Below are 25236 nucleotides of genomic sequence, written 5' to 3' on the forward strand. Positions count from 1 at the left end.
TTGTCAGTCATGGAAGTGATGGCCTGGCATGGCCGGGCTCCTATGCTTCCTCCTTTAAATATTTACAGCCCATGGCAAGAGTGAAGTTTCCTGGCCATCAGGGCAGGAGCTCTGAGGAAAAGATTACCATGGATTTCAGCTCTGCAGCTTGGATCCCTTTGGGAATGAGCAATGTGGGCACTGCTAAGGCCATGAACTAAGTGTGCTCTGTCCCCCACCCGCTCCCCATCCCAGGCACAGGGATGTCCCCTGTTCCTCCCTGCCAGAACCAGTCCCTTCAAGTCACACCAGAGGAAAACAAAAGGATGCATCCTGGAGAGGTCACATCACCAGGCAGGAGGCTTTTCCTCAGCTCAAGCAGGCTCAAAGATACCTTTGGCATCATATCTCTTGACCTAATTCAAGAATGCGTGGCACCATTTTTCTAGCAAGGCCCATGGATTTAGTTTGGATAGTTCAGATCTACCCCTAAAAAATAAATTACCAGTGTTAGTAGGCTCTCAAGACCAGAGCCAGCACTCCTCAGCCCAGTGAGCAGCAGCACCACAGCACCTCCATGCCTGGAGAGGGACTTGATACACATGGTTGAGAAAAACACTTTATTTTCTGTACCTTACCACACTAAGGACACAACGGAAGGAAAGTGGAGGCAGGCAGAAGAGTAAGCTTTTTTTCCCCAGCATAGAAAAGAAAAGGAAGTACACCTCTTTCCTTTCTGGCTTGCTTTCCTTCCTTTTGTCCCTCTCTCAAGAGGTGAAGGAGCAGAGATTAATGCATTCCATTTTCCTAGTTGTTCTTTTCCCTCAGGATATGTTGGTCCAGGTAATTCTTGTCCATTTTGTGAACAATTTGGAGACTGAAAGATGAGCCAGCCCCATGCCAGGGGTAGGGCCTCATCTCTGCTTTGCTGGTGTAAATGTGGCCCAATTCAGCCATTACAGACAAACCAGGCTCTAACACTGTGTTTCTACTGCGATTTTGTAAAATTCTTTTGGTAACACCTCTCAGTCAGATCCAGGAAACCAAATCCCTTGTTTTTGTCTGGGAAACATTGAAGGCCATTTGGGATGGGGCTCTGATCAATCTTACCTAGTTGAAGATCAGATAAAAGGGCACATAGCAATAGGAAAAACAGGAGGTGTGGTTTTAAGCTGACAGAGGACAGGTTTAGATTAGATATTGGGGAGAAATCCTTCACTGTGAGGGCAGTGAAGCATTGGCACAGGCTGCCCAGAGAAACTGAGGCTGCCCCATCCCTGGGTTCTGACTAACCTGGTCTGGCAGAAGGTGCCCCAGCCAATGGCAGTGGGGTTGGAACTCCATGATCTTTAAGGTCCCTTCCAACCTCAACCATTCTCTCATGTTATGAAAACGTCCCTGCTCATTGATGGAGGGTTGGACTGAATGATCTTTAAAGTTACCTTCCAACACAAACTATTCTATGATTTCCCAAGGAGGTTATAACCAGCTGCTTCACTGTCATTGTGTATCAGCCATGGCTATGATTATGCCCAGGGCTGGTTGTCCATGTGGGAAGAGGGAAAACCATTAAAGGACATCAGCCCATCCCCTGTTGCCACCATCAACGTTACACCACTCCTGTCAAGATCAGGGCTGGCCATGGTTAAACATTCCTCTGTGCCCCATGGACAGTTTAACATGAGATGCTCCCTCCTTCCTGACAAAGTCTCTCCTGCTCCAAACCACTACCAAGGAAGACAAAAACCCGTGGCCTTCCAATTCTGCGTGCAGCAGGAACACTTCCCAGCCCTTCTTCTCAGCTAAGCTATCACAAAGTGGAACAACCTTCTTTAGCTCATTTTCTAAACGGAAAAGTTCTTAGTTTAACTTGCCTTTTTTTTCTTTTTTTTTCCTCTCTCCCCCGAGCAGGCTCACAAGGACATCCACTCATTTGATTTTGGCTCTGTCTCAGCAGCGTTCGGTAGTGACAACCATCAATCCTGCCAGACAGCCGATGGCACAGACTGCGGAGTGGGCGATCTCCGTTCCTGTGCAGCTCCTGTGCTGCAGCGTGCCTTGGGCAGGGCTGGGCTGGCGGGCAGCCAGGCGCTCGCCATCCTCCTCCTCCTCCTGCCACCCCCCCAGGTGTCTGTGCAGAGCAAGGTGCCGGGGCTGCGCTGCCAATTCCGCGGCGCCAACCGTGCCAGTCCTGCAAATAGACGCGGCAGCGCGGAGCTGCTAATCCTACACGCTGCAGCGTTGCAAAGTTCAACACACAGAGGAGGCTTTTTTTTTTTAATTCCTCCTCTCCCCATCACACCACCAAGTTCAGCCTGAGTAGTACTAAGCTTAAGTTTAAGCTTAACGCTTGGGTGCAGCCCATTTTTTGGCAGGGAGGGGGAAGGTTGCACCAAGCAGCGGCGATGTCAAGGGCTGGTTGCTGGCTGGCCCCTGCCCTCCAGTGAATATTGGGTTTCTGAGTGCAGAAGTGAGAGTTTCATTCTTTGTTCTTGAACTCATTCTTTCCATCCCAAGGGCCAGTGGAATGTAATCCCTCCAGATGCCAGCACCTCTGAGGAAATTGTAATATAGCAGCTATGCCTTGTAAGTGGCTTATTCATACATGGAGAAAATAATAGTAATATCCTTGGGGGACGGTTTTTAAACAGTGCACAGTGACACAATCCAAGGGACAGGTGGGATTTACTTTAGCTGAAGTCTGTCCCCAAAACCACTCATTTTCAAGAGCACCAGCAGAACTGGCATTTTGTCTTTTAACTCCTATTTTGTTTAAACGCTTTTAAACACTTTCTGTTCAAAACCATCAGTGCTTCCTTCCTGGGGAGGGAGTCAATGCTTTTAGGGTTACTGTAAATAATCAGTCAGCTGGGCAAATTATCCTGTCCACTGGCACTAACAGATTCCACAAGCTACCAGGAACTTGACAAGCTTTTTTCCCCTATCCCTATCGTTATAATAAAACAAAGATTTGCCAGAAGACCCTCTTTGCAGCAAAGTAAAAGAAATGCCTGGTGGATGGAGATTCCAGGGAGCATTCTCAGAACTCTCATTGACCAACTCTGAATTAAGAGGTTTGTCAAAAAGAAAAGGCACACAAGAGAACAAGGGAGCCCGAAGAGCCAACTGACAGATTACCACACGACAAAACTAAAAGGGAACTCCAAACCCTGCCAGTGTGGCTGCCCACAGAGTCTGCCAAGAGCCAGATGCTGCCACAGGGATAATATCCTCCAGGGTTGGGGAGCCAGGCACTTCCCAGCCTTCTGAGCTGAGAACAAGGGGATGGTGGGGCAGCTGTGCGCCCCAAGCCCATCATTTCTACATGAAAAAGCCTCAAGAGGAATAGGCAGGTGGGAATTTTTCAGGGGAAAAAAAAATAAAAAGAAGAAAAACAAAACCCACCAGGGTATCTGCTTCTTACCCAGAAACTCCATTGGGAAAAATAAATAAATAAAAGCTGGGGGAGAAAAAATTGGAGTCCTTCTGGGTAGTGCTTTTCCTCCTGATGCAAAGCAAACTGCCACTGGCAGCAGGGGGAGAGCAAAGAGGTCAGGCAGGGGAAGGAATGACACATAGCCAGGGAATAAGCAATATAGGAATAATTTGCAGAATTAGGAACCAAAGGCACATATTCAGGGGGCCAGCACTCACCCTGCTCCAAGCAGACTTTTATTAGCAACCAATCCCCATGGTCTGCTGAGAGAGATTCTGCCGAGAAAAGGGCGAGTTAACACAGACACGTCGGTAAAGTTAGCAGCATTACCCTCGAATGGAAGTGGCACAAACACAAAATGTTTGTTTCGCTGCTACTGTGCAGCATCTGCTGCCAGCGCCTCGCTCATCCCTCGGGGTTTCAAAGTACAGGGGAAGGAGGGAGAGGCTCGCAGGTACCGGCCCTGCTCAGACACCCGAGCCCGCTCAGCAGCCTCCGATTGCCAAAATTCTGCTCCACCGAGCCGGAGTTTGCCCCCAGCCCCGGCTGAGCCTCCAGGATGCACCAGCAACTCGGGCACTTTGTATTTCTGCAATTCGATACCTCACACGTGAGCCTGCGGGGATGGCAAACCTGCAGAGTTCTAACTGAGAGGCTGCCAATCTACTACTGTCCTTAGCAGATTAAAAAGAAAAAGAAAATTTAAAACAATAAAAATCAGACTTCCACCCATTTTTTGAAACCGACTGCTTTTGCTGCAGTGCCAGGAGCTAGCCATGCAATAAGAGCTCTCACTGCATCTATTTTCCTTCCAGAGAACCCTCTAACACCACACAGTTGTAAAAGCTGAGGGAGTTTGTGCCAGGTCATGATGTGGAGACAGGCTCTCCCAGGGAAAGTCCCAGCACTGACATTTTAGCAAAAGGGCTGTTAGATATGTCAGCTTGAGAGGAGAATTAAGAGATCCAGATATCATGACTGTGCATGAAATCATCCTGGGGGACAAATTCGGGTTTTGTAGTTACATTCCTGATACCTCCCCACACTCCCCTGTGCTCCATCAGCTGTGCACAGCCACACTGCGTACCCTGAAGACCCAGTACACAGAGAAAAACACACACAAAAAGGCATGTTTTGGAAAATAATTTCCAAGATAAATCTCCTAAGTGTCTGTATTCCAAAAGCAGTCGACATTTTTTGTTGGGTTTGAAATAAGCGAAACAAAAATCCAGAATATCTGATTTGAAGATGAACACAAAGCATTGCAAGAACTTGCCAGAATGCTACTGGAGGCGCAGTGAACACCACTGTGCTCATGCCTAACTTCAGAGCAGTGCTCAGTAAGTTTTGCCATCTTTTGATGTTTGAAAATACTGTAGAACAAAGTGTTGTCTGATCTTTTAAATTCTGGTTTTACAAGCATCAAGGCTAAAAAAACCTGAGCCCAATAAAACAGGTGCCTTTTTTTGTTGGAAGTCACGGGTGATTTTTTAGCCTAATATCAGGGAAAAGAAGCTTTTGTGATTCTGCTGATGGTGAGAAGTTAAATGCAGCCTTTGGAAGTATTGCAGCTTCTCTGCCTTGCTGGAATTTGGGAGCCAGAGCCCCTCAGTCCTATTACACAAGCAACAAGAAACAGCAGCACTATCACCATGATTTCAGGGTCAGAGCCCTGTTCTTTGCTCTGAAAATGATCACACCTTTTGTGTTCAAGTCTGCAGCCTCAGACTGTGACCTCTCCTCAAAAAATTGTCCTCATCCAGTGGGTGCAGAGCCCGGCTCTCTTCTCTCTCTCTTTGGACAAGTCTTGTCCTTGCAGGAGGGGAGTTATCCTGGGCAAGGGCTGCTATCCCAGGCTTATTGCACTGAATGGCATTGCTGAGTTCAGCTTCTTCTTTAAAAAGGTCCAGACAAGACCATATCAAGTGCTTGAGGCTGTACCACCTCTGGATGCATGGAGCTGAAGGGAATTCAGTGCTCCACTTTCACAGCACTGAAACTGGGATTGGATTTCAGCTGAGTGGCTCGACAGAGCTCCCTCAGACCTAAAGCAAAGCTCCATCCCCTGGCTAAACTTGAACTTAAGGAAAATTCTCACACTCCCTGAGAGGCATGGAGCTGAAAGTTCTTCTGCCAGGTGTAGGAGAAACACTGGGAGACAAAATGCTGGCCAGAGCAGGGGATGGCTGAGCAGGACTGATCAATCTGCTTCACCCTTCCACCAGCCCGAGGCAGAGCAGAGATTTGGGCACCTGCAGCACCAGGTCTCATGGACCAGGTGTTTCTCTGCACTCCCTCAGCAACCCCAGATCCTTTTCCATCCAGCAGTGAGTTTCCTCACCAAACTCTTGCCAGCTGAAGGATTCAGATCTTACCAGGCCAAAGGCAGGAAGGACCCTCACATTCACTGCCTCATTCACTTGCCAACACCACCCCAGGCTACACAGTCCCACACTGGTGCAGCTCCAGCCCAAAAGGTCTCCCAAAGTTAATAACCCCAGGTGTAACCTGGTCCCTGTCCCCCTTTTCCTAGCATGCTCCATCTGAATAACCTCGTTTTGAATTAATGCAAGAGAAATTACTTTCATTAGTAAGAGGCTAATGAGGTTATTCCTGAAGTCAGAACCAGATGATCAGTTTGAAGGCTACAAGAAAGGGAAGGCAACTCGCTTGGGGTTTCCCCTCTACACCTCTAAAAATTTAAATTGTGTTCATTAAAAAGAGATCAAAATTCCACCTTAAGCAGCAGCCCAAGACAAGGCCCAGAAGAACTCAGCCTGCTGCTGGCCAAGCAGGGGTCAGTCCCTGAGAGTGTCCTGAAGAACAAATGCAGCCTTAATCTTGCATGTTTTACTGAAGGCACTTGTGCAGGCACTGACCCAACAGCCTGCTTCTCATGCTGGCCACCTACAGACAGCAGCTCATGCCCTGGGGCCTCCTGGATCTTCCTGGCTGTGAAATAAAACACCCAGGGGGCTTCAGAATAGGCTTGTTCTGCTGTTCAGCTGCTTTGCCCAAGACTGCATCCAGGTCTAGCTTACAAACTGGGTCAGACCCCCACACAAACCATTTTTACATCTCAGGCATCACACTGACAGCAGAGCCTGCCTCTTTATCCACCTAAAAAGGTAAAACATCAGAGCATATGGCCTGCAGTAGATATTAGGGTGAGAAAAAAGGCTTTCTGAGCTAAGGGAGAGGGGAGCATCATGACAGACTGCCCAAGGAGGTTCCTACAAGCAGGTTGGACACATATTCCTCAGGTAAAACTAATGGCAAGTTGGCCCTCACCAGGAGCAGGGCAGACCAGATCCCAGACAAGGTCTTTTCCCCTCTTGTGCCAAAGATTTTGTGCATATCCTTTGACAGCAACATGGTGAAAGGGTCTGCTTACAAACATTTTCAGAAATAAAACTCTTAGATATATAAAAACTTCTCTGAGGAAATGATTAAAAGGAAAGCAGCTTCTTCTGACAGCTGATTAGATATCAGAAGGGTTGAAACCCCACTCAGTGTGACTACACCTAGTCTACTAAAACTAAGATATTTTATTTAATTTACAGAGCGAGAAAGAGAGCAGCTTCTGCTTCTCCAAATGTCACTGTCCTCCATGAGCTAAAAACACCTTCCAGTACATGAGAAATTTAATGTTCCTGGTCCCCTTTCAGTGCCCATTGCCACAACCTATTGCACAGATGTGATGGATTTTTGAACACAAGATCTATTATGTTTCCTGCCAGAGGCTCAAACGCGCACAGGCACTGCAAACACGTTGCCAGGTAGTTACTTTTTATACTGACTCAGTATTTGCTGGCAGTCCCTGCCAAGCATTTCTTGACTCTTACCAATAGGTTGGAAAGTCAGCGCTGCTAATGAAATTCTTTGTGTTACCTGAAAGATCATCTAAGATCATCTTTCCCCCCATCCCAGGGTAAAATTCGAGTGATTCGATTCTCACACTCAAAGAGAAGGCAAAAGACAAGGCAAATTCTTACCCCCAAGGAATTTGTGATACCCAAGGCAGAACTGGCATCACCCTTTCCGCCCCACACATCATTTGTTCTACAAAATCCTGCTGGGCTGGAGCGGTTTTACAGCCCCACAGGGGAATTATTGCCCCCACCTTTAAAGGAGAGCTTTATCCTCCGGTGCTTTTCAGCCCAGGCCCTCTCAGCACGACCTTGGGAAGGAGAATGGCGCCGTCCCGTTCCCATCCCGTGCCAGCCAGGAAGCCCAGCAGCGCCTGCCCAGCGGCGGCCAGACCCCGCCGCACATCACAAAGTGCAAGGCAAGTTCTCCCCTCGCACGGCCAGAGCAGCCATTCGACAATTAACCGCGGGGCCGAGGCAGACGGGCCCGCAGGAGCGGGCGAGGCCCCGGCGGCGCCCCGGGGGCTGGGGCTGACCCCGGCCCCGCTCCCCGCGCAGACACCGCGGCAGATGTGCCGGGCTTCCCCCCGAGCCTGGCAGATGCCGGCCTCGCTGGGAAAGCGCTAAATGGATTCTGCTGAATCACTGCGGCAGATGGCTCGGAACACCACCTGGATAGCACAGAAGAGAGGGAGAGATAAAGGAGGTTGGGGAACAGAGAGTACCTAGTGTGTGTGGGCTGAGCTGTCCCCGGGGAGAGGTAACCTGTGGGTAAGGTCGGCATGTGAACTTTTGTTTTCCCAAATTCCTGCGTTATGAAGACTGAGGACATCAATTTCCTAGAAATTCTATCCTGACATGTACAACATACATTGTTTAAACCCCCCGCCTTGGGAAAAGCCTTCAAAACCCACTGGGATGGCAGAGCCCACTCTTTGCCACTGGGAGATGCTGGCAGCACTGCCTGGCTCAGGTTGCTTTGCTGGTGGGAGCGTCAGCCTTCATCCATGCCTGAACCAAGCTCCTCCAGCTGGGGTAGTGTACAGACAAGACGGATGTGTTGGAGGCCAAAGAACATTAAGAAGGATTTAGGAGATGTTGTTGGGTTTGTGTTTGTGTTGTTTGAGGGGTTTTTTAGAGCCAGGTTGGCAAATACTTCAGTTTTCTGCAACAGATCATTTTGAAAGGGCAGGGGAGCCAGCTGTGCACAGAAGCGAGCAGCTGTACAAAAGAGAAAAACAAACAGGAAACAGGTAACAATAACCAATGTGTTTGCTCACTCTCCTCCTGTTAAACAGCAATTTTTTATTTTATTTTTTTTTTATTGAGATGAAAAGAGCATGTCAGGAAGAGCGGAGAGCTACAGCACACACAGAGGGTGCCTGCTTGGAAAGCACTTTGCATCCCACCTCTGAAAAGGAAGAACCTGGGATCCCTTGGTCTGATTGTCAGGAGACACGGCTGCACAACCTGCAGCACTTCCAGCTGTGTGGCACATCACACCAAGGTTCTTGAGATAACATTGCTCTCCAGGCAGTCGGTCACAGCTCTGCCCATGATTCCTCCTCCTCCCAGGACAAGGCATTTTCACACACCAACTGCACCGCAGGCTTGACTCCATTTCACTTGAGCCCAGCTTTGTCCTGCATAGGCTGTTTTTGCTGGGTCACACCTGCCATTGATTCCCTCAGAAAACAGCTGCTGTTCACGTTCTGCTGTTCACCTTGCTCAGCACAAAGACACTCGTGGGCAAGCCAGGCTCAGGGTGGCACGAGCTGACCTCGAGCACAGCAGAAACTGGAAGGTGACAGCACTGCCAGCCAGCTGGGCAATAACACAAAGATCCCTCTACTTCTCACGAGGGAACCTCCCTCATTAAATTCATGCAATAATTTAATCAATTTAAGCAATAAATAAGATCCATCCTCACAGTGCTTCCCACAATGTGGAATCCAACAGCACCAGGGACACTTTTATGGGTCAGCATGAACTCTCCTCATGCTTTGGAAGCACTTGGTCCAAACCCAGACCCCACCACCTAAGCCAGGAAAAAGCCATTTCTCTGTGCTCTTCAGCTGCACAGCAGCACTTGGTGACACACGGCCAGATGCACCCAGAGAGCCACAGCCACCTCTGTGCCTACCAGACCACTTCCAGAAGGCACTTAAGACTTCAAAACAAAAGCTAAAAATAAACAAAACCATTTCCCAACACTCATCCCAAGGAGAACCAGGCTGTGCAAGGGCAGCACGAACCCCAGCTGCTGGCAGGGGCACAGCTGACCCCTGCCAACCCAAGGAGCCCATCACGTGCTGTAATCCTGGAAGATGACAGCCCTTGCAGCATGGGATTAGGACAGCAGATGCTCCCGGGGGTCACCCCCTTTGCTGCAGGTTTCAGGATCATTCCCAACGTGGCCAAGAGCTGGCAGGCAGGGAAGCCTGCCCAGAGCAACCCCATTGCTTATTTGGTACATCCACAGCCTGCACACCCCCCTTCCCTGTCTCCACTTAGTGGCCTGGTTTCTTCTCAAAGCTTTTTATATTTCACATTCCTAAGATTTAATTATGTTATCAGAACAACAGGCATCGGGATTTGGAGTGCCAGAATTCACATTAGCAATTGCTATCAACAAAGAAAATGGGCACAGCATGCCCATGCCAGAGGAGATGTGGGCTGCTCTCCTCAATCTACTCACAGTTATTTATAGCCTGTTTGCAAGCCATCCACCTCCCAGGTTTAGCTTCAAGCTTGCTTCTTTCTGAGCACCCTCTCTCTCAAAGAAAAGCCTTTTGCCTCCTCCTTCCCCAGCACCACACTCAGATTTGGGCAAATTTATTTATTTTTGAGGGGGGGCAATATCAAACACCTTTGAATCCACAACAGCAGAAAAGACTGGAAACAAGAGTGCCACAAACAAGCAGCTGCAGGGACACCTAACTCTCAGCGGTAGAAATTAAAAAAAAAAAAAGCCTAAAAAAAATTATATATATTTATAGTTTTTAACACTTCACCACATTGCAGCAGATCACCACGCATCTTCAGCAGCTTTCAGCCCTCCCCACAGATGGGGATGCAGGCACAGGATCTCTGAGGAAGGACACATGCTTGAAGGCAAGAAATACCCACCTATTTTGAGACTATTGCGGAGAAACCGCCCCGTGGTAGCGGGAGGGGAGCGATGGCTGTGCCTCCACACCAGCATTAACCATAACCTGCTCATCCTTTAACCAGCACCACGCTGAGGCAGCCCCACTCTGCCAGCATCTTTTGCTTCCAGATAATTAAGAAGCACAAGACGCAGTGCTCATGGTGCAGGTGCAAACCTCCCCTGAGCAGCTCGTGTGCCTTCTCCCTCCAGTCCCAGCTCCTGCTAAACCCAGCCCAAGGATTGAGGCAGGTGTTAGGAGTGGGTCAGAGCTCAGCTCCCCAGGGCTGGCAGAGATTCTGCACTTGAGAGAACGCCCTCATGCCAGTCAGCCAGCCCTGTGATGGGTCTGCATGAGTGTGCTGGGCTGTCCTCACACACCGTGTCACCCCCGTGCTCTCAGGTTTGTCACCTGGCCAGCACCAGCATCACTGCGGACAGCGCTGGCCCACAGCTCCCCTGGAGCATCCAGGGAACACTGAGCCCCAAAACAGCCCCCAAAACCCTGGTCAAAATGCAGAAGTGGTGCTAGGTTAGGTCCACCCCTGTCACTAAGGAAATGTTCAGTCAGGCTCTGACTGAGACACGGCAGCTCCTTACACGCCTAAAATTCCAGATGGCCCTGAAAAAGAAAGACATTATTAGAGTATTTTGTAACAAATTTTTTTAAAGTGGCAAATTATCAAGTACTTGCAATTAATGTAATCATTATTAATACATCATAAAAAATGGCAAACACCACGCCCCTTCTGCTAAAGGGGGGAGGAAGCTCAAAGCTTACAATTCTAGCAAGTTTTATTTCATGTAAATTTATAAAGACAACAATCCTAGTCACGATTGTCACATTGTACAGCACATACCAATACAGTTGCAAACAGAACTCCACGCAAAACTAAGCGCTAACAGTAGCCTGAATCACTCTTCCTGCGATTGTCGGGTCTAGACTAACAGTATTACACTAACACTGAAGGAAAAATAGTTCACTATAAAACAGTGATAGAACATTTTTATAAAATATATTCCATTCCAATAGCTTTTCTACATACTGTATACTATAAAACTCTCCCACAAAAATTAGTGTCTTTAAATATACATATTTAATCTGAACTGCACCAAGATTAAAAACAATTAAAAATATCAATGATTTTTTTTTTTACATTAACTTCACAGTATTTGTTTGTAGTAGAAGACAAATCCAGTGTTTAAAATGCAGAGCAGGACTGTTCCCTATGGAGACAGCAACTGCCCCACAGAGAAATAGTTTATGAAGAGACAAGCCTTAAGTGTGCCATGTTTCAGTTCTTCTCCGCAGAGCCATGAACCATTTTGAAAACATGCTCCGAGCTATTGCAACTTAAAAATAAGAGACACACAGAGAAATAGCCAAAAAAAAGTCACCTTAAGAACAAAAATAAGTGCAAACATTTCTTTACTTTAGAAATTCAAGCTAAGAGGAGTGGGAACACAAATACCAGACTATGAGAACAGCGTGTTCATGATGTAGTCAAGGATGAGAAAGTCTTTTTTTTTTCTTATTTAAAAAAAAAACAAAACAAAAACAAATTTTGCCCCATATTCACTGCAGCACAGAGCATGCTCATAGCATCAGTTTAATGAATTATTTCTATATTAAGATCAGACAAAAACTTCTTTCAACTTTTCCCTGCTCCATACGCTAATGATGTTCTTATGGCACATCCTATTTTATGATCTTCTAAAAAAAAATAAAAACAAACAGTAATTGAAGACTGAAATGCAAACAAAAGTGTCACAAGAATGCAAAATTAAGATTACCAGCTTCAGTAATGCTGACTCTACATTAAACTCTTTACATGTTGCTCAACATGCAAAACCCATTGTTATAAAATTTAAGTGTAAATTAACTAGTTTTGAAATAGATTAACAGTAATAATTCCACTTCAAAAACAAAACAAAAAAAATCTAATAAATACTATATCAAGTATCTTCAGGAGAAAAAAATAACTTAATTTTAGTAGAAAGAAAAATAACTTAATTTAACTAGATTTTGTTCAGTGCTATTTCCAATCACAGCAAAAATAAAAAAAGGAAAAAAAAAAAGAAAAAAACTGATTAAGTAGAATAAGACCACAGTACCAAAGCCACTTATGTTCAAGATACAGTACTCTCCCACAACTTTCATATGTAACAGGTTCAGCAAAAATATTTTACAGTTGAGAAATTAAACTGAAAACAAACCCCAAAACTATAAATAAAAGCAAAATTTCACATTACATGTACATTCATAGTTTAAGAGATGAATAATAAGAGGCTGTAACAAGTATATCCTGATTTTCCTTAAAGAGGAAGTACTTATATAAAAAAAAAATTCAATCCCATATTATTTATGTAGGTAGTGCTCAGTTTTTGGACCAGAGGGGGAAAGGCATTGGGAAGGTTTTTCTTCATAAGATGCAATACAGTATTTTAAGCACAACTTTTAAAAATAATCTAAATCAGTGCTTCAAATTCATTTCAAAACACACGCTTAAGTTTCACCAAACAACTCCAGGAGTGTCAAGAAAGCTGGTGAAGCAATGCTAATGCAGCAGAAGGACATTCACACCCCTCAGATATTATTATTATTATTATTATATTTCAGTCCCATGTACATGTACCTTCAATGGGTAATTTGACTGGAAGGGAACAAAGTGATATCCACCGACATGCACAGACCAAATGATGATCTAACAGGCAAGAATGTGAATCATCTGGAGTAAAACTGGCTATAGTTACAGGCAGCCTCAGTTTACAAACAAACTAAAAAAAAAAATAAAATTACCCCCAACAGCTTCCCCTGAAAAGGTGGGACCTGGGGAAGAAGTCAGGCCACGCTTTTCCTCCAGCAGTTCATCTTCGTGCTGCCTCTTGGGAACACCAGCAATTGCACACAATTTGGCTCAGAGGGAATTGCCAACTTCATAAAAATAAATTAAAATAAAAAAACAATTTCATGCTGCTGGTTTTAGCACGACAGCAAACTTTTCGGGCAAGACAGCAGGGCATCTCCTAACGCACAAGGCATGAGTTACTCTGAACCAGGAAACCCCAGAAACCTGGTATCAGGAGGGGTATTTGGCCACTTTGCAGCTGCTGTTCCCTCCAAGGGCGATGGGATCAGCCTCTGGATGTCCATATGGGAATGAAAATATTCACATATTATACACTCTTTTTGTATGTCCTAGTGTGCATCCTTCAACATTTCAGGAGTGAACAGGCTGCAGACAGAAAGTGTTTTTCCATCCACAATTTTATGCTCAAAAGCAGCTTTTCAGCAGGTCAGCCCAGTGAGGAGGATGGGTGGGAAGGGAAAATTTACGTCAAGTCCCAAGGCAAAAACTTCTCATTTAGATTTTAGGACCAACTGCAGAACTGTATTAATGGAATAAAGAGAATAAAAAATGACCAGTACCAAAGATGCAGCCAGGAATTCTCAACCCCTTCAAAATTTGGGCCAATTCAATGTCTCATCTAGCTCTATAAAATAAAAGTACATCTGCCCACTCTGCAATGTGTGGACAGGTTTCTCTACACCAAAATGTATTTAAATCATAGTTCATCTCTTCAGATGTTCCTTTGCAACACACAGAGGGCATCTGGGGAACTTAATGGAAGCCAAATTTTTCTCCAGAATGTGCTGATAATCTTTTTTCAAAAAAAAAAAAGAAGTTAAAAAAAAAAAAGGAAAAGAAAACCCAAACCAACAAAATCCTGACCACAAAGCAAGTACTTCCAGTGAGAAAACTGATGCTAAATCATTGCAGAATTACTTAAGATCATTTCACATTAATAATGTAACATGGGTGCACAAGAGAAGACCTAAAGGACCGTGCTGGGAAGGGTGGCAGGGGAAAGGGGGGGAGATGGAGAAGTGGAAGGATTGCATTAAAAGGCCTCTGGAGTGTTTACCGCTGCATCTTTTAAAGATCATATACCTGAAGTGAATATCACCAAAATAAAATAAAGGGAGGAGAAAAACAAAATTAAAATTCAGATGCTGCCTTTTTTTTTTTTCCTGTTTTGTTTTAAAAGAGTTGGAGGGGGGTTGTAGATATATATAAAAAAAAAAAAAACAAAACAAAAAAAAAAACCCAAACGAAACAAAACACAAGTCACACGTCTCAAACAACCAAGGACTTTACAAGGCCACAATGAAATTTGCGGATGTGTCTGTAGAGATCCCCGGACTGCGTGAAGCGTCTCTCGCACCACTTGCACCCGTGGGGTTTCTCCCTGGTGTGCACGACCGCGTGCCGGCTGAGGTTGTGGGAATACTGGAAGCTCTTCCCGCACTGGCCGCAGGTGTAGGGCTTCTCCCCCGAGTGAGTCCTCTCGTGCCTCTTGAGCGTGTACATGCAGGAGAAAGTCTTTCCGCAGAGGGTGCAAGTGGGCACCGACCCGTCGGGGGACAGGCGGGTCCGCGAGCCGTCCTTGTCGCGGAAGTGAGAGCTCAGGTGCAGCTGAAGGATGTGCGGGCTTGGGAACACCTTGCTACAGAGGGGACAAATGCAGATATGCCCAGGAGGCACCAGGACGCCCGAGGAGATGTCCGACGAATCCATGTCGTCCTCGCTCTCGTCTCGCTCTTGATCTATGTCCTCCTCTCGGGCATGAGAGCTGCCATTCCCCGCGAACATGTGTCCTAACCCTGTCACTAGGCTTTTGGCTGAATTCCCAAAATGCTGACTCTCTGGACTCCTGGCTTCGCTGTCCTCCTGATCTGACAGCAAGTCTTGTTCATCTTTAACAAGTGGCTCGGTACCCTGCTGCTGGCTGTCGGAAGCCAGCTGTCCAAAGACATAGGAGGGGTGTAAGGAATCTCTCCCCGGCACGGGCTTGAAAGACAAATCCAGTGCGCAGTCCACATCACTCGAAGCCAGGGGATGGTTAACAGACCTTTGGGACAAAGGTCCTGTGGAACTATTGACATTAGCCTTTGTTTTTCCAGCTGCTGCGGCGCACGGTTCTGCCTCTGTCGGCACAGAGCTGACACTTATATGATCAGAGGACCAGGCGGGGTGACTGCTGACCTTTTCTTTGCCTGCTGCTCTCTCGTATTCTGCAACGCTGAATTTTTGTTTGTTTCCTGGGTCAAACTCGTGGACCAGGGGCACTCCGGCGTCTAGAAAATGCTCCGCTTTCTCCAAACTAGCCGCCTCATCATTAATCTTCTCTTCGGAACATAATTCTTTATCTTTCAACTTGCCCTTGCAGACTTTCACAATGTCATACATGTGAAGGTAGCTCGCCGCAGCCAGCACATCTTCCACTGGGAGACTGTTGAATTCCAGCTTTCCCTCGTACATGAATTCGAGCAGCAGGCTGAAGGCAGGGGCTGTGACAATGTCACTGTTCAGATGCACAATATCCCTTTTGTCTAACTGGTCCCTGTAGAAAAGATGGAAGTACATACTGCAAGAGGCAAGAACGGCTCTGTGAGCTCTGAATTGAGCTTCTCCAACTAAAACAGTACAGTCACACAGGAAGCCCTGGTGACGCTGCTGACTCAGACACTGCAGCAACTGGCGGCTATGGTCTGGAAACTCCATTCTTCCTTCATAACCTGTTCAAAACAGGAAAAACTTGAATGCTACTGTAAACTAAAGCCTCCTAGCAGCTGTAACAAACAGATCGGCTTTTTGGTAACCCAAGCCAAAGAAACAGCCTTGGAGATAACATTTACTGTTAATTGTCTGTAATAGTTTTATTAAGGGGGGAGGAGGGGAAAAAAAAAACCACCAACACAACATGTTTCTCATCCTTTCGCACCTGCTCCGAACAGGAAAAACTTGATTGTAAGTAAACAAAAGCTAGTAAAGCAGCAGCCCCTCCAACCTTTGTTTCTCCCACTAAGCACTTTAATAAAATTATGCAGAGGAGAGCGCACACACACCCCCGAAAAGAAAAAAAAAAAAAGCATCAACTCCCAGGCTGTCTTCCCAGCAACGCTAACTTGGGGCATCTTTTAATAAAGCATATTCCCGCGTCACGCACGCACACACACACGCACATTTAAACTTTATCCTCAGTCGTTATGCACCGAATCACAACAAAACAGCGGCGGCTGGCGCTGGGGGAGCGGCGGCTCTGCGGGGAGGGGGGCGAGAGGCCCCGGCCCCCGCACGCCAAAAGGGCGGGGGGGATAAAGGGGGGAGGGAAAAAAAAAAGTTTCCCTTGAAGTTATTAAAAGGCAAGGAGGGAAATAAGCGGCGGAAGGCCGGCGGGAGGGCAGCACGGAGGCTGCAGCCGGCGGCGTGCCGCGGCCGGGCGCTTACCTTGCGCGGGGCGCGGCGGGGCCGGCCGCGGGCGCGGAGCCGGGCGGGCAGGAGGGAGCGCGGTGCGAGTGCGACCGAGGCGCGGCGGGAGGGAGGGAGGGGGAGAGAGAGAGAGAGAGAGAGAGGCAGGCGGGAGGGAGGAGGAGGGAGGGAAGGAGGAGTGCTCGGTTTGCTAATTACACCGCAAGCTGGAGAGTCAGCTGCTCTGACTTCACTGCGATGGAAATGCTACCTCCAGCTGTGCGCCTTTTAATGCCATATGTTACTCCAAATCTCGCTACCAGCCAACCACAGCTTGCTGCCTTTTAAAGTTCCAGCAGCCCCATTTATAGCCCGCGATTAAATCCCACAAACTTGCCCCGAGCCCGCCCCCCCCTCTCCGACACTCTCGCCACCACCAGCCCCCAGCCCGGACCCCACCTCCCGCCGCAAAGTTGCTCCCCGCAGCCCGCCGCGGTGACCTTCGCCGGTGCCCGGCTCCGCGCAGCGCTGAGGGGCCGCCGAGGGGAAGCACCGCGGAGCCGCTCCCGGGATCTCCCCCTCGCACAGCCGCGCTCCCCAACTTTGCGGGGAGCACTTTCCCCCGCCGGGGTGTGGCGTGGCGGCGAGTTCCCCCCGCGCTGCCCCGCTCCGCGGGTCCCCCCGCGTTACTCACCGGCGGGCGGCAGCGGCGGCGCTCGGCGTCCGCATGTGCGCGGCGGCGGCGGCGCGGGCGCTCCGCGGGCGCGGCGCGGGGCTGTGGCGGAGCAGGTTGTTCGCCGGCCGCTCTCGCGATACTTTGGCCGCTGCGAGCCGCGGGTGCGGTGGCGAGCGGCCGTGTCCCCGTCTGGAGCACACAATGGCCCCGCCGCCCCGGCCAGCCCCGCCGCCGCCGGCCGGTGCGCGCTGCCGGCTGCGCCCTCCCCCTCGCCGCCTCCTCCTCCTCCTCCTCCTCCTCCTCCCGCTGCTGCCGCCGCTGCTGCTGCTGCTGCTGCCGCCCTCCCCTCCCGGCCGCTGCATTGGCAGCGCCGCCGTCCCGCTCCCAACTCCGCTGCGCCGCCGCGGACAGGGCGCGCCCGCCCGGCCGCTGCAGCCCGACGTGCCGCGGAGCGCGGAGCGCGGGGCCGGGGCTGCGCGGCCGCGGGAGATGCGCGGAGCCGGGCCCGCCGCGGGGCTGGGGCGAGGGGCGCGGCGCTGCCCCCCCGAGACACACGCACACACACACACACACACACACACATATACACACAGCCCGGGTTTGTCTGTAGTTGCGCGCCAGCCGATAAATACCAAATGCCGACGGATTTCTCAAGATGACCTTTTCGATAGTTGATTTGAAATTTAAATTTTAATTAGCTGTAATCGCATCAGGAGTGAGCGCCCGGCGAGGAGGGGGCGCGGGGCTCCCGCCGGGGCTCCCAGCCCGCTCGCACCCGGCAGGCGCGGCCGAAAGCGCCGGGAGCTGCCCGAGCCCCGGTGCCGCTGCCCGGGATGCCGCGGCTCTGGCCGGTCCCGGAGCCTCGGGGCTGCAGGGGGCTGTGGATGGAGGCTCCGGGCCGAGGTGGATGTTGGCGTTTTTGAGGGATGGTGGGTGAGGGGGAGTGCAGGGGTGGCGGAGCACCGCGGGCACTTCAGAGCTCCCCAGCGAACGCCGTGCGTGGTGCCAGCTGCAGTCTCCAGACTGTGCTTTAGTCTCCAACAAGTACGGCAGGGAAACTCCTTTCCCTTTCCTTCCTCTAGGTTGCTTTGCCTAGATCGTAATATCTGCAAAATAGCAACTTTTTTTTTTTTTAATTAATCCATTTTCGCCCCACATTTTTCTACAATGCACCTTTTCTACAATTAGCACCTTAAAACATCAGGTTTAATTTGGATTTAATCTAATTTAATTTGGATCTCTGATATATCAAGGCTCTTTGTCGCAGGAGCTGGGGTCTGCATCACCAACACCACTTTTCTTCCACAGACCTCAACTGTTTAACTCCATTGGCAGTGAATGCCAGGATATTTGGGTGGGTTTGAGCATTAATGATTGCATTGTCACAAAGCCCTTCTCAGAGTAGCAGCATTTGGTAATACTGTCAGCTGTAAGGTTCAAACTGGAAAACTCCAGCTCAGAATGTGGAGGTGCCCAGCTTCAGCAAAAGAGTTAAAGGTCCTGGGGTTAAATCAGTCACCATTCAGTAAAGCTGAGAGCTTTATCTGTTTGTCCGCCATGGCAGACAGGACTGGGGAGCTCTGTCTGGTTAAGACAGTGTCATCCTGCAGTCACAGCCTGCACAGGCTCCACCAAAACTGGAGCAATTTCTTCCCCAAAATGCAAGAGCAATCTCCATGAAGTTACCCCGTAGATTTGCTAACTTGTGGTTTTGTTGTCTTTGTACAGTGGAAATGTTAGGCAGAATTTTGTACTCATAAGAATTAGGCTTCTTGGCAGAAATACTTAGTTTTGTGTAAGTAATAATTCATGTTACCCTCTCCCCTTTAATGAATAAATTGGGAAAAGACAAGATTACAAAAAGAACCCAGGTATTAGTTCCTATTTGGGTGCTGTAAGCTCGGTGTAATTGCCTACAATCCAGCAGTGTCTTATTTTTAGGAAGCCAATTACAATTTCACAGTAAGTCCGTGGTCATTATCGGGTTAGAAGTGTCAGAAAATACAACAGCATTCCCATTTCCTCTAAGTACCCATTTGGCATGTTGCTGGCTTGCTTTTTCAGGACCCAGACACACTATACTCACCTTCACACCAAGGCAACGCTGGGTACAATGCAGGTGTTGTACTGATTTAGCCACGGCTGTATAAAATACTGGTAGTACAACTCACTAATGTAAACAAGCACAAAGTCATTACTGGAAGCAAGGCAACAGGAAGAACTGCCCCAGAAACTTTATTCTGAGAGCTCCTGTGCTTCTGACAGCCCTTGTGGGAGCACGACAGGGTGAGCAAAGGATCTGCTTTCCTCTGCCTGGCCCCTGAGCCCTTCTCAGACTGAGGGCTCCCCTCCCACAGGCCCAGAGGAGGCTCTGTTTTCAGCCCTTCCCCAGTGGAGCAGAGCCAGGCAGAGCTGCCCGGCCAGCACTGAGCTTTGTGCTCACAGGAGATCACAGCCACCAAGCAGCAGGATGGCTGAATGGGGATGGGGGCTGATGGAAGCTTTGGGAGTGACTGTGTTCAGCATCCTTGTGCAGCTGTGTGCATTCCTGGGTCTGGCTAAAGCTCTCCTGGGCTCCAGCAAGTCTTTTGCTGCCTATGGAGCTTTCCAGAGTTGAGAGAAAGCCCAGCTTTAGGGCAGAGAGAGTAAAAATCAGTGGTGCTGGCCGGGCTTCCACTTGCCAGGCAAGGCTAGCCCTGCTCCTGGTTGTTTTTGCTGCCTGGACACCAGCCAAAGCCCACAGAAATTAGTAGAAAAACCAACTGGATCAGGTCCATAAAGCCTGGGGACTCGCTTCCATTCTTACCCCTTTGATCCAAGAAGAGTAGGTATTTACTGAGTGGGGCCTCTCTAGCCCTCTTTGTTGGCCAGATGCAGAAGCAGTAGCAACAGGTTTTTCATGCCATTTAATCGTTTTCTCTCTCACCGCATTGGGCAGAAGCCTCTTTGTGTTTGTTCCTACATGATTTCAGTGCTTTTATGTTCCTTTTTATTTTTAATAGGACATCTTCTTTGTGATAGTCCAGTTGTATTTCAGAGGGAGAGTCAGGGCCTGAGACTGTCTAGTACTTGTAAGATTGAAGCTATTTTAAGTGCATTGGTCATAGTGAGGTTTATTTGCAGTTCTTCCAAACTTTTTCAAAGGCTGTTTTATCCCTTGCAGACGGCAGCGAGCATTAGAAGGACCAAATGCTTCATCCTCTCCTGTGAAACAGGGAGGAATTTAACCCCAAAAAATGCAGACCTGCTGGTGGTAAGACAAGGAGCTGCCCTTGGCATCCACGGGACTTCCCCAATTAGCAATCTCCTCCAGCACCTACCCTGCAGTCAAACCCAAGGTCAGCATTTGGGGGTTGCTCAGTTTGCAGCCAAGCCATAAAAGTGGGCACGACTTTCCCAAAGATCTTTTCAAGCATGTCATCCAAGACTCCAGAAAGCATTAACTTGCACTGCTGCCATTCCAGACATTAATCAGAGCATATATTGCAGACAGTCTCCTCAGCAGTGTGCTTATGTGAGTCGTATTTGTTTTATGGCTGTCCTGCTGATTTCTCCCCGATAACGAGACCCTGCGTGTGCTGCAGTGTTTGTGAGAATATATTGGAGCAGCCAGGGCCATTGTCAAATCACCCTAGCAAATGGAGAGGCTGGTGGCACTAAGCTGCATGTATAAATTACATATTGTTCTATTTGCCATAACGTGGCTGTCAATAAGGCTGCATCAATCTAGGAACAGGCATTAAAATCAAAAAGGACTCTGCAGAGGTGCCACTGGCACAGGTCACATTTGACTCTGCAGTGAGAGCTTGCAACATCCCTGTCCAAGCCAGCCAGGCATTTAATATCACACCTGTACCTTGACTCCCCTGTCAGCTTTCACTCAGTTATTCATCTTCATAGTTTCATTCAGCTTGTCTAACCCTTGGTGTCTGGTTGTTTGGGTTTTTTACAGTCTGCTGTATTCTGTTTTTCTGGAAATGGTAAATGAAGGTACCTTTTCAGCCTTTATAAAGCCATTGCTTTTTCAGTAAAGAGAGCATGCTTCTTGCTTTCCAATGGTGAAGGAAATTTGCATGGCATTGACAAGGCACACTCTTCTTTTAGAGGTTTTTTCCTCTTTCACTCTTGTACATCACCCTGGCAACTGTATTTTAACATTGCTTGGGTTTTCTTTGCCAAATTAATTTAAAAATTCAAACAAAATTAAGCAGGTTCCTTCCTTTTTAATATTTGTTTTATTTATTTATCAATGCCCAGGAAGGAATCTGAGAACCCACATTATAAAATAACAGGTGTACAGAAGTTTTTAGCAGGATAAATAGAGAAGGACAGTGAAAGACCAGTGGACAGTAAGAGACAAAATTGGTGTCTGTCAAAATTTATCAAACCCAGACAAAAGTCTTTAAAACAGCTCAATAAGGGTCCAGTGTAGAGTTACTAATTTCTTATTAAAGGAGAGAATTTAATTGGTGTTGCTCTATTTGTAAGCAAATAATGCACCGTGTTAACAATGCACTTTATTTTGGTAACTCCCAGAAGAGACCTTAATACTGCAGAAGTGTTTTGCTAGATTAGGATTGGGAAATCTCAGGATGAAAATACTTGCTAAGCAAAAAATATAACCTAGAATAAAGGGCTTTCATTCTAAAGATGTTCTCACACAATTTTTGCAGCAGTTCCTCAGAAAACACTGCATCCCAGGACAAATCAGTGTTACCACAACTACTGCCCTGAGCTTTGTAAGGCAGAGATCTGGCATATTTATCCCACTATCTGCAAAAGGTCTCTTAAGCAGGATCCATTCCTCTCCTGGGACTTGTGGGGTTGGCAGAATGTGTTCTTGGAACAAGTGTTGGGTTCCTCATTAGATAAATCAGCAATCTCAGGGCATAAAAGACTCTGTCTTTTCTCACATGTGGGGTATATAATATCAGTCCTCTCTTTTGCTTTTCCATGGGGTTTCCGGATCAACCTAGCCTGAGTACAAACAAACAAGCATCCCAGATGCCTGTTAAAATAAGGAAATCCCAAACATCTTGCTTTTCTCCATTGCCCCTATTAAAACCTCCCTGTTACACAGTTCAGGCTGTCCTTGCTACAATGTGATATCCCCTCCTGCCCTCCCAAACACATCCCCATAGCTGCAGCAATCACCTCTACTATTCCCTTATCCTTTTATCAGGTGCTGAATCAAAACCAACCTCTGTAACTTGGGGTGCTCACACTGGTATCATCTGCTAACCCTATTCCTTACCCTCCTGGGATGTTTTCCTCTTCCCTCACCCTTGTATCCTTTTTGTGCTGGCCCCTTCAGCAAAGGCAATTCCTGCTCTTTGCTGTGCCTCAGCCTTGCCTTGGTGTTGCTCACGATGTAGACAGAGGAGCTGGGATAAGGATTTTGGTGATACTGGATACGAAGGATTTTGGGAGCTCTGTGCAGAGAGAAGCTGGGCTCAGTGGGCTGTCTCTGCTTGACTCCTTAGGGAGCCTGAATTCCAAACCTGTGCCTCTGAGAGCAGCCCAGCTCCAGAGAAATGGGAGGCTGGGCATGAGGAGAGCAAGACAGACCATTTTTCTAGTCAAAATGAGCTGCTTTTGTCTCAGGGCTGTACAGTAGCCATCACACTGGTTGCTCCACTTCCCTCTCATGTATTCCAGGTGGAGGGGAAGTCCAGAGAATGTCATGTAAGAAATGCAAATAAAAATGTCTTTCTAGACTTCCTTCTCTTACGTACTGTCTGCCAGAACCTTTGCTCCCCTCTCTTACTGTTTTGCCTATGGATGCATTTGATGCTTTTATGTTGCTCTTCTGGTAAAAGAAGAATTACTTGCTGCGAGTTTACATAACTTGCCTTTTACTGCTCTGGAAATGAATATGGGACTTCAGTCTTAATTACACTTTCAGTGTAAGTCCTGCTTTAATGAATTGCTGAAAGATGTGAATAAAATTAAACTTCAGAATGTGGCTGCAGAGTTGGATACCTGAGGCTGATCACCCCACTGGGTCTGTGGGAGGAGGAGCACTTAGTACCAAGGTGAAGGTGCAGTGAGGGGGAACAGACTCCCTGAAACCTGAGTAAGTTTGAATTTAGATGCAGGTAGACCCCTGCCTGTGGAAGAGTTTTGATTTCAGAGCTTGCACTTGTGTATTCAACACTTTGCTCCTGCATCATGGCTTCACAACACAGCAACAGACTTCACTGCTTCAGGAAGTTCAGGCTGCAGGCTGAGATCCAGGCTATCACATTACCGAGTTCCTCTTGCAACACAGCCACCAGCCTGAGCTCCACCTGCACCCAGGGAGGAGAGGGATTTCAGCAGTTTGCTCTTGGAAATAAAGTGGGAGGGTAGAGATGTCAGAAAATGTAAAAAGCCTTGAGAAAAAATATACCGGCTCGTTAAGATATACCCCCGATGCTTTTGCAAAGTGTCTGTCTCACCTGGTGAGCCTGGTGACACTTCCTAAAGAGCAAAAGACACTCAGCACCACACTCAGGCTGGAGGCCAGCCCACAGCAGTTAATAAGTGAAAGGAAGCACCTGGAATGGTGATCACCTGCCGGGGACCTGCGGGTGTCGCTGGTAGGATGTCACCCGGTCACAGCACGGTGGGATGAACGGAGCACTGCCCTGGAAATGGTGCTGTGACCATCTGTAGGCAAAATGGGGTTTTGTAGAAGCTGGCACCACAATGAAAGGCTCCTTTGCAGAAGACAAGGAAGGGGCCAAACTAAAAGTAAAACTAAATGGACTGGGAGAGTTGCAGAAGTAGCAGTGGGCCAAAACCCCGTGGTTTTTACATCTCCCTTTTTTGCCTGACCTTCATGACCCAGACTTGATGATGTGCCATGGGGGAATGGACCCCTGGGCTGGGGTGACTGTAGGACCCAAGGTTTTTGTAGCCAGCAGTGTACATGGTGTGAGGTGCTGCTGCTCATGCCTGCCTTTAATTCCATAGTCCAAAAGGCTAAGTGCTTTCTTTCAGCTGAGTGAAGCAGAGATGGCCTCCAGCTCTAGTCCAGAGCAACGTTCAAACTACACCTTTGTAATCAGGATATTCTCAGGCTCTCTGCTGCATCTCAGTGATGATTATAGGAGAGGATTTGTGACTATATGAATTTAGACCAGACTCCTAAGAAGGCAGGGACAGAAAAGGAAAGCAGAGGTCCTTTTAAGATCAGTTCTAACAAAAATATAAATTTTTTAAAATTTGGTTATTGAGATTTACTTGAATTTCCCCAGCTCTTTCAGCACTGCATTTGATGTGGAGTCAATACTGAGAAGATCAGCTCCGATGGAGAAGCTGAAATCCAAACAATTTCTCTCTTCTTATTAGGAGATCAGATTGCCCACTTGATTAATGTATACAGGTAAGGTGGGCAAAAGTAGTACAATTTATGTAAAGCAGAGATGAGAAAGAAAGGAATTGTAAGGTAAATGATGTTTGGAATCATAGGGAACTCTGGGGAAATAAGCAAACACAAAGGAACAGGATAAGGATAAGGAACACAAAAGAAACACAAAGGAAAAGGATAAAAATGGCCAAAAAAGCAAGTTTTATTTACTGGAAAAATAAGATGGGTAAAGGCTAAATCCCACTATCCTTTACTCATGCAAGGATTCCTGTTGACTTAAATACTTGTGTAAAACTATTTCTCTGGGTAAAGGATTTGTTGGACTGTGTCCAAACCCGGGTTAAGGTTGATGTTTTCACAGAGGCAGCAGCAGCCTTTCGAATGCCACCCTGGGCAGCAAACCACATCCACGGGACACCTCTCACAGGACACAGCACACAAGTGGGCAAACAACAACAAGAAGCAGCCTCTGCTGAGGTGCCTGGGGTGCTCGGGGTGGCGGGGGCTGGCAGGAAGGTGA

The 25236-nt window shown here is 47.8% G+C and overlaps 1 protein-coding gene across 1 annotated transcript; it reads right to left on the reverse strand.

The window, feature by feature from the left end:
- Window positions 1–14110: 14110 nt before the first annotated feature.
- On the reverse strand, window positions 14111–17418 carry ZBTB42 (zinc finger and BTB domain containing 42). The gene is made up of 2 exons (XM_063159823.1): window positions 17381–17418; window positions 14111–16013 (listed from the first exon to the last, which is right to left on the reverse strand). Exon 2 carries the CDS (start codon window positions 15997–15999, stop codon window positions 14572–14574), a length of 1428 nt encoding a protein of 475 aa, XP_063015893.1. The 5' UTR covers window positions 16000–16013; window positions 17381–17418; the 3' UTR covers window positions 14111–14571.
- Between the last annotated feature and the right edge of the window lie 7818 nt (window positions 17419–25236).

This window comes from Melospiza melodia, chromosome 6 (genome assembly GCF_035770615.1).
Source record: "Melospiza melodia melodia isolate bMelMel2 chromosome 6, bMelMel2.pri, whole genome shotgun sequence".
In the NCBI taxonomy this organism is placed as follows: Eukaryota; Metazoa; Chordata; class Aves; order Passeriformes; family Passerellidae; genus Melospiza; species Melospiza melodia.

Excerpts from the sequence above, each read along its gene's own strand:
- ZBTB42 (XM_063159823.1), bottom strand. The coding sequence starts at position 15,999 with ATGGAGTTTCCAGACCATAGCCGCCAGTTGCTGCAGTGTCTGAGTCAG.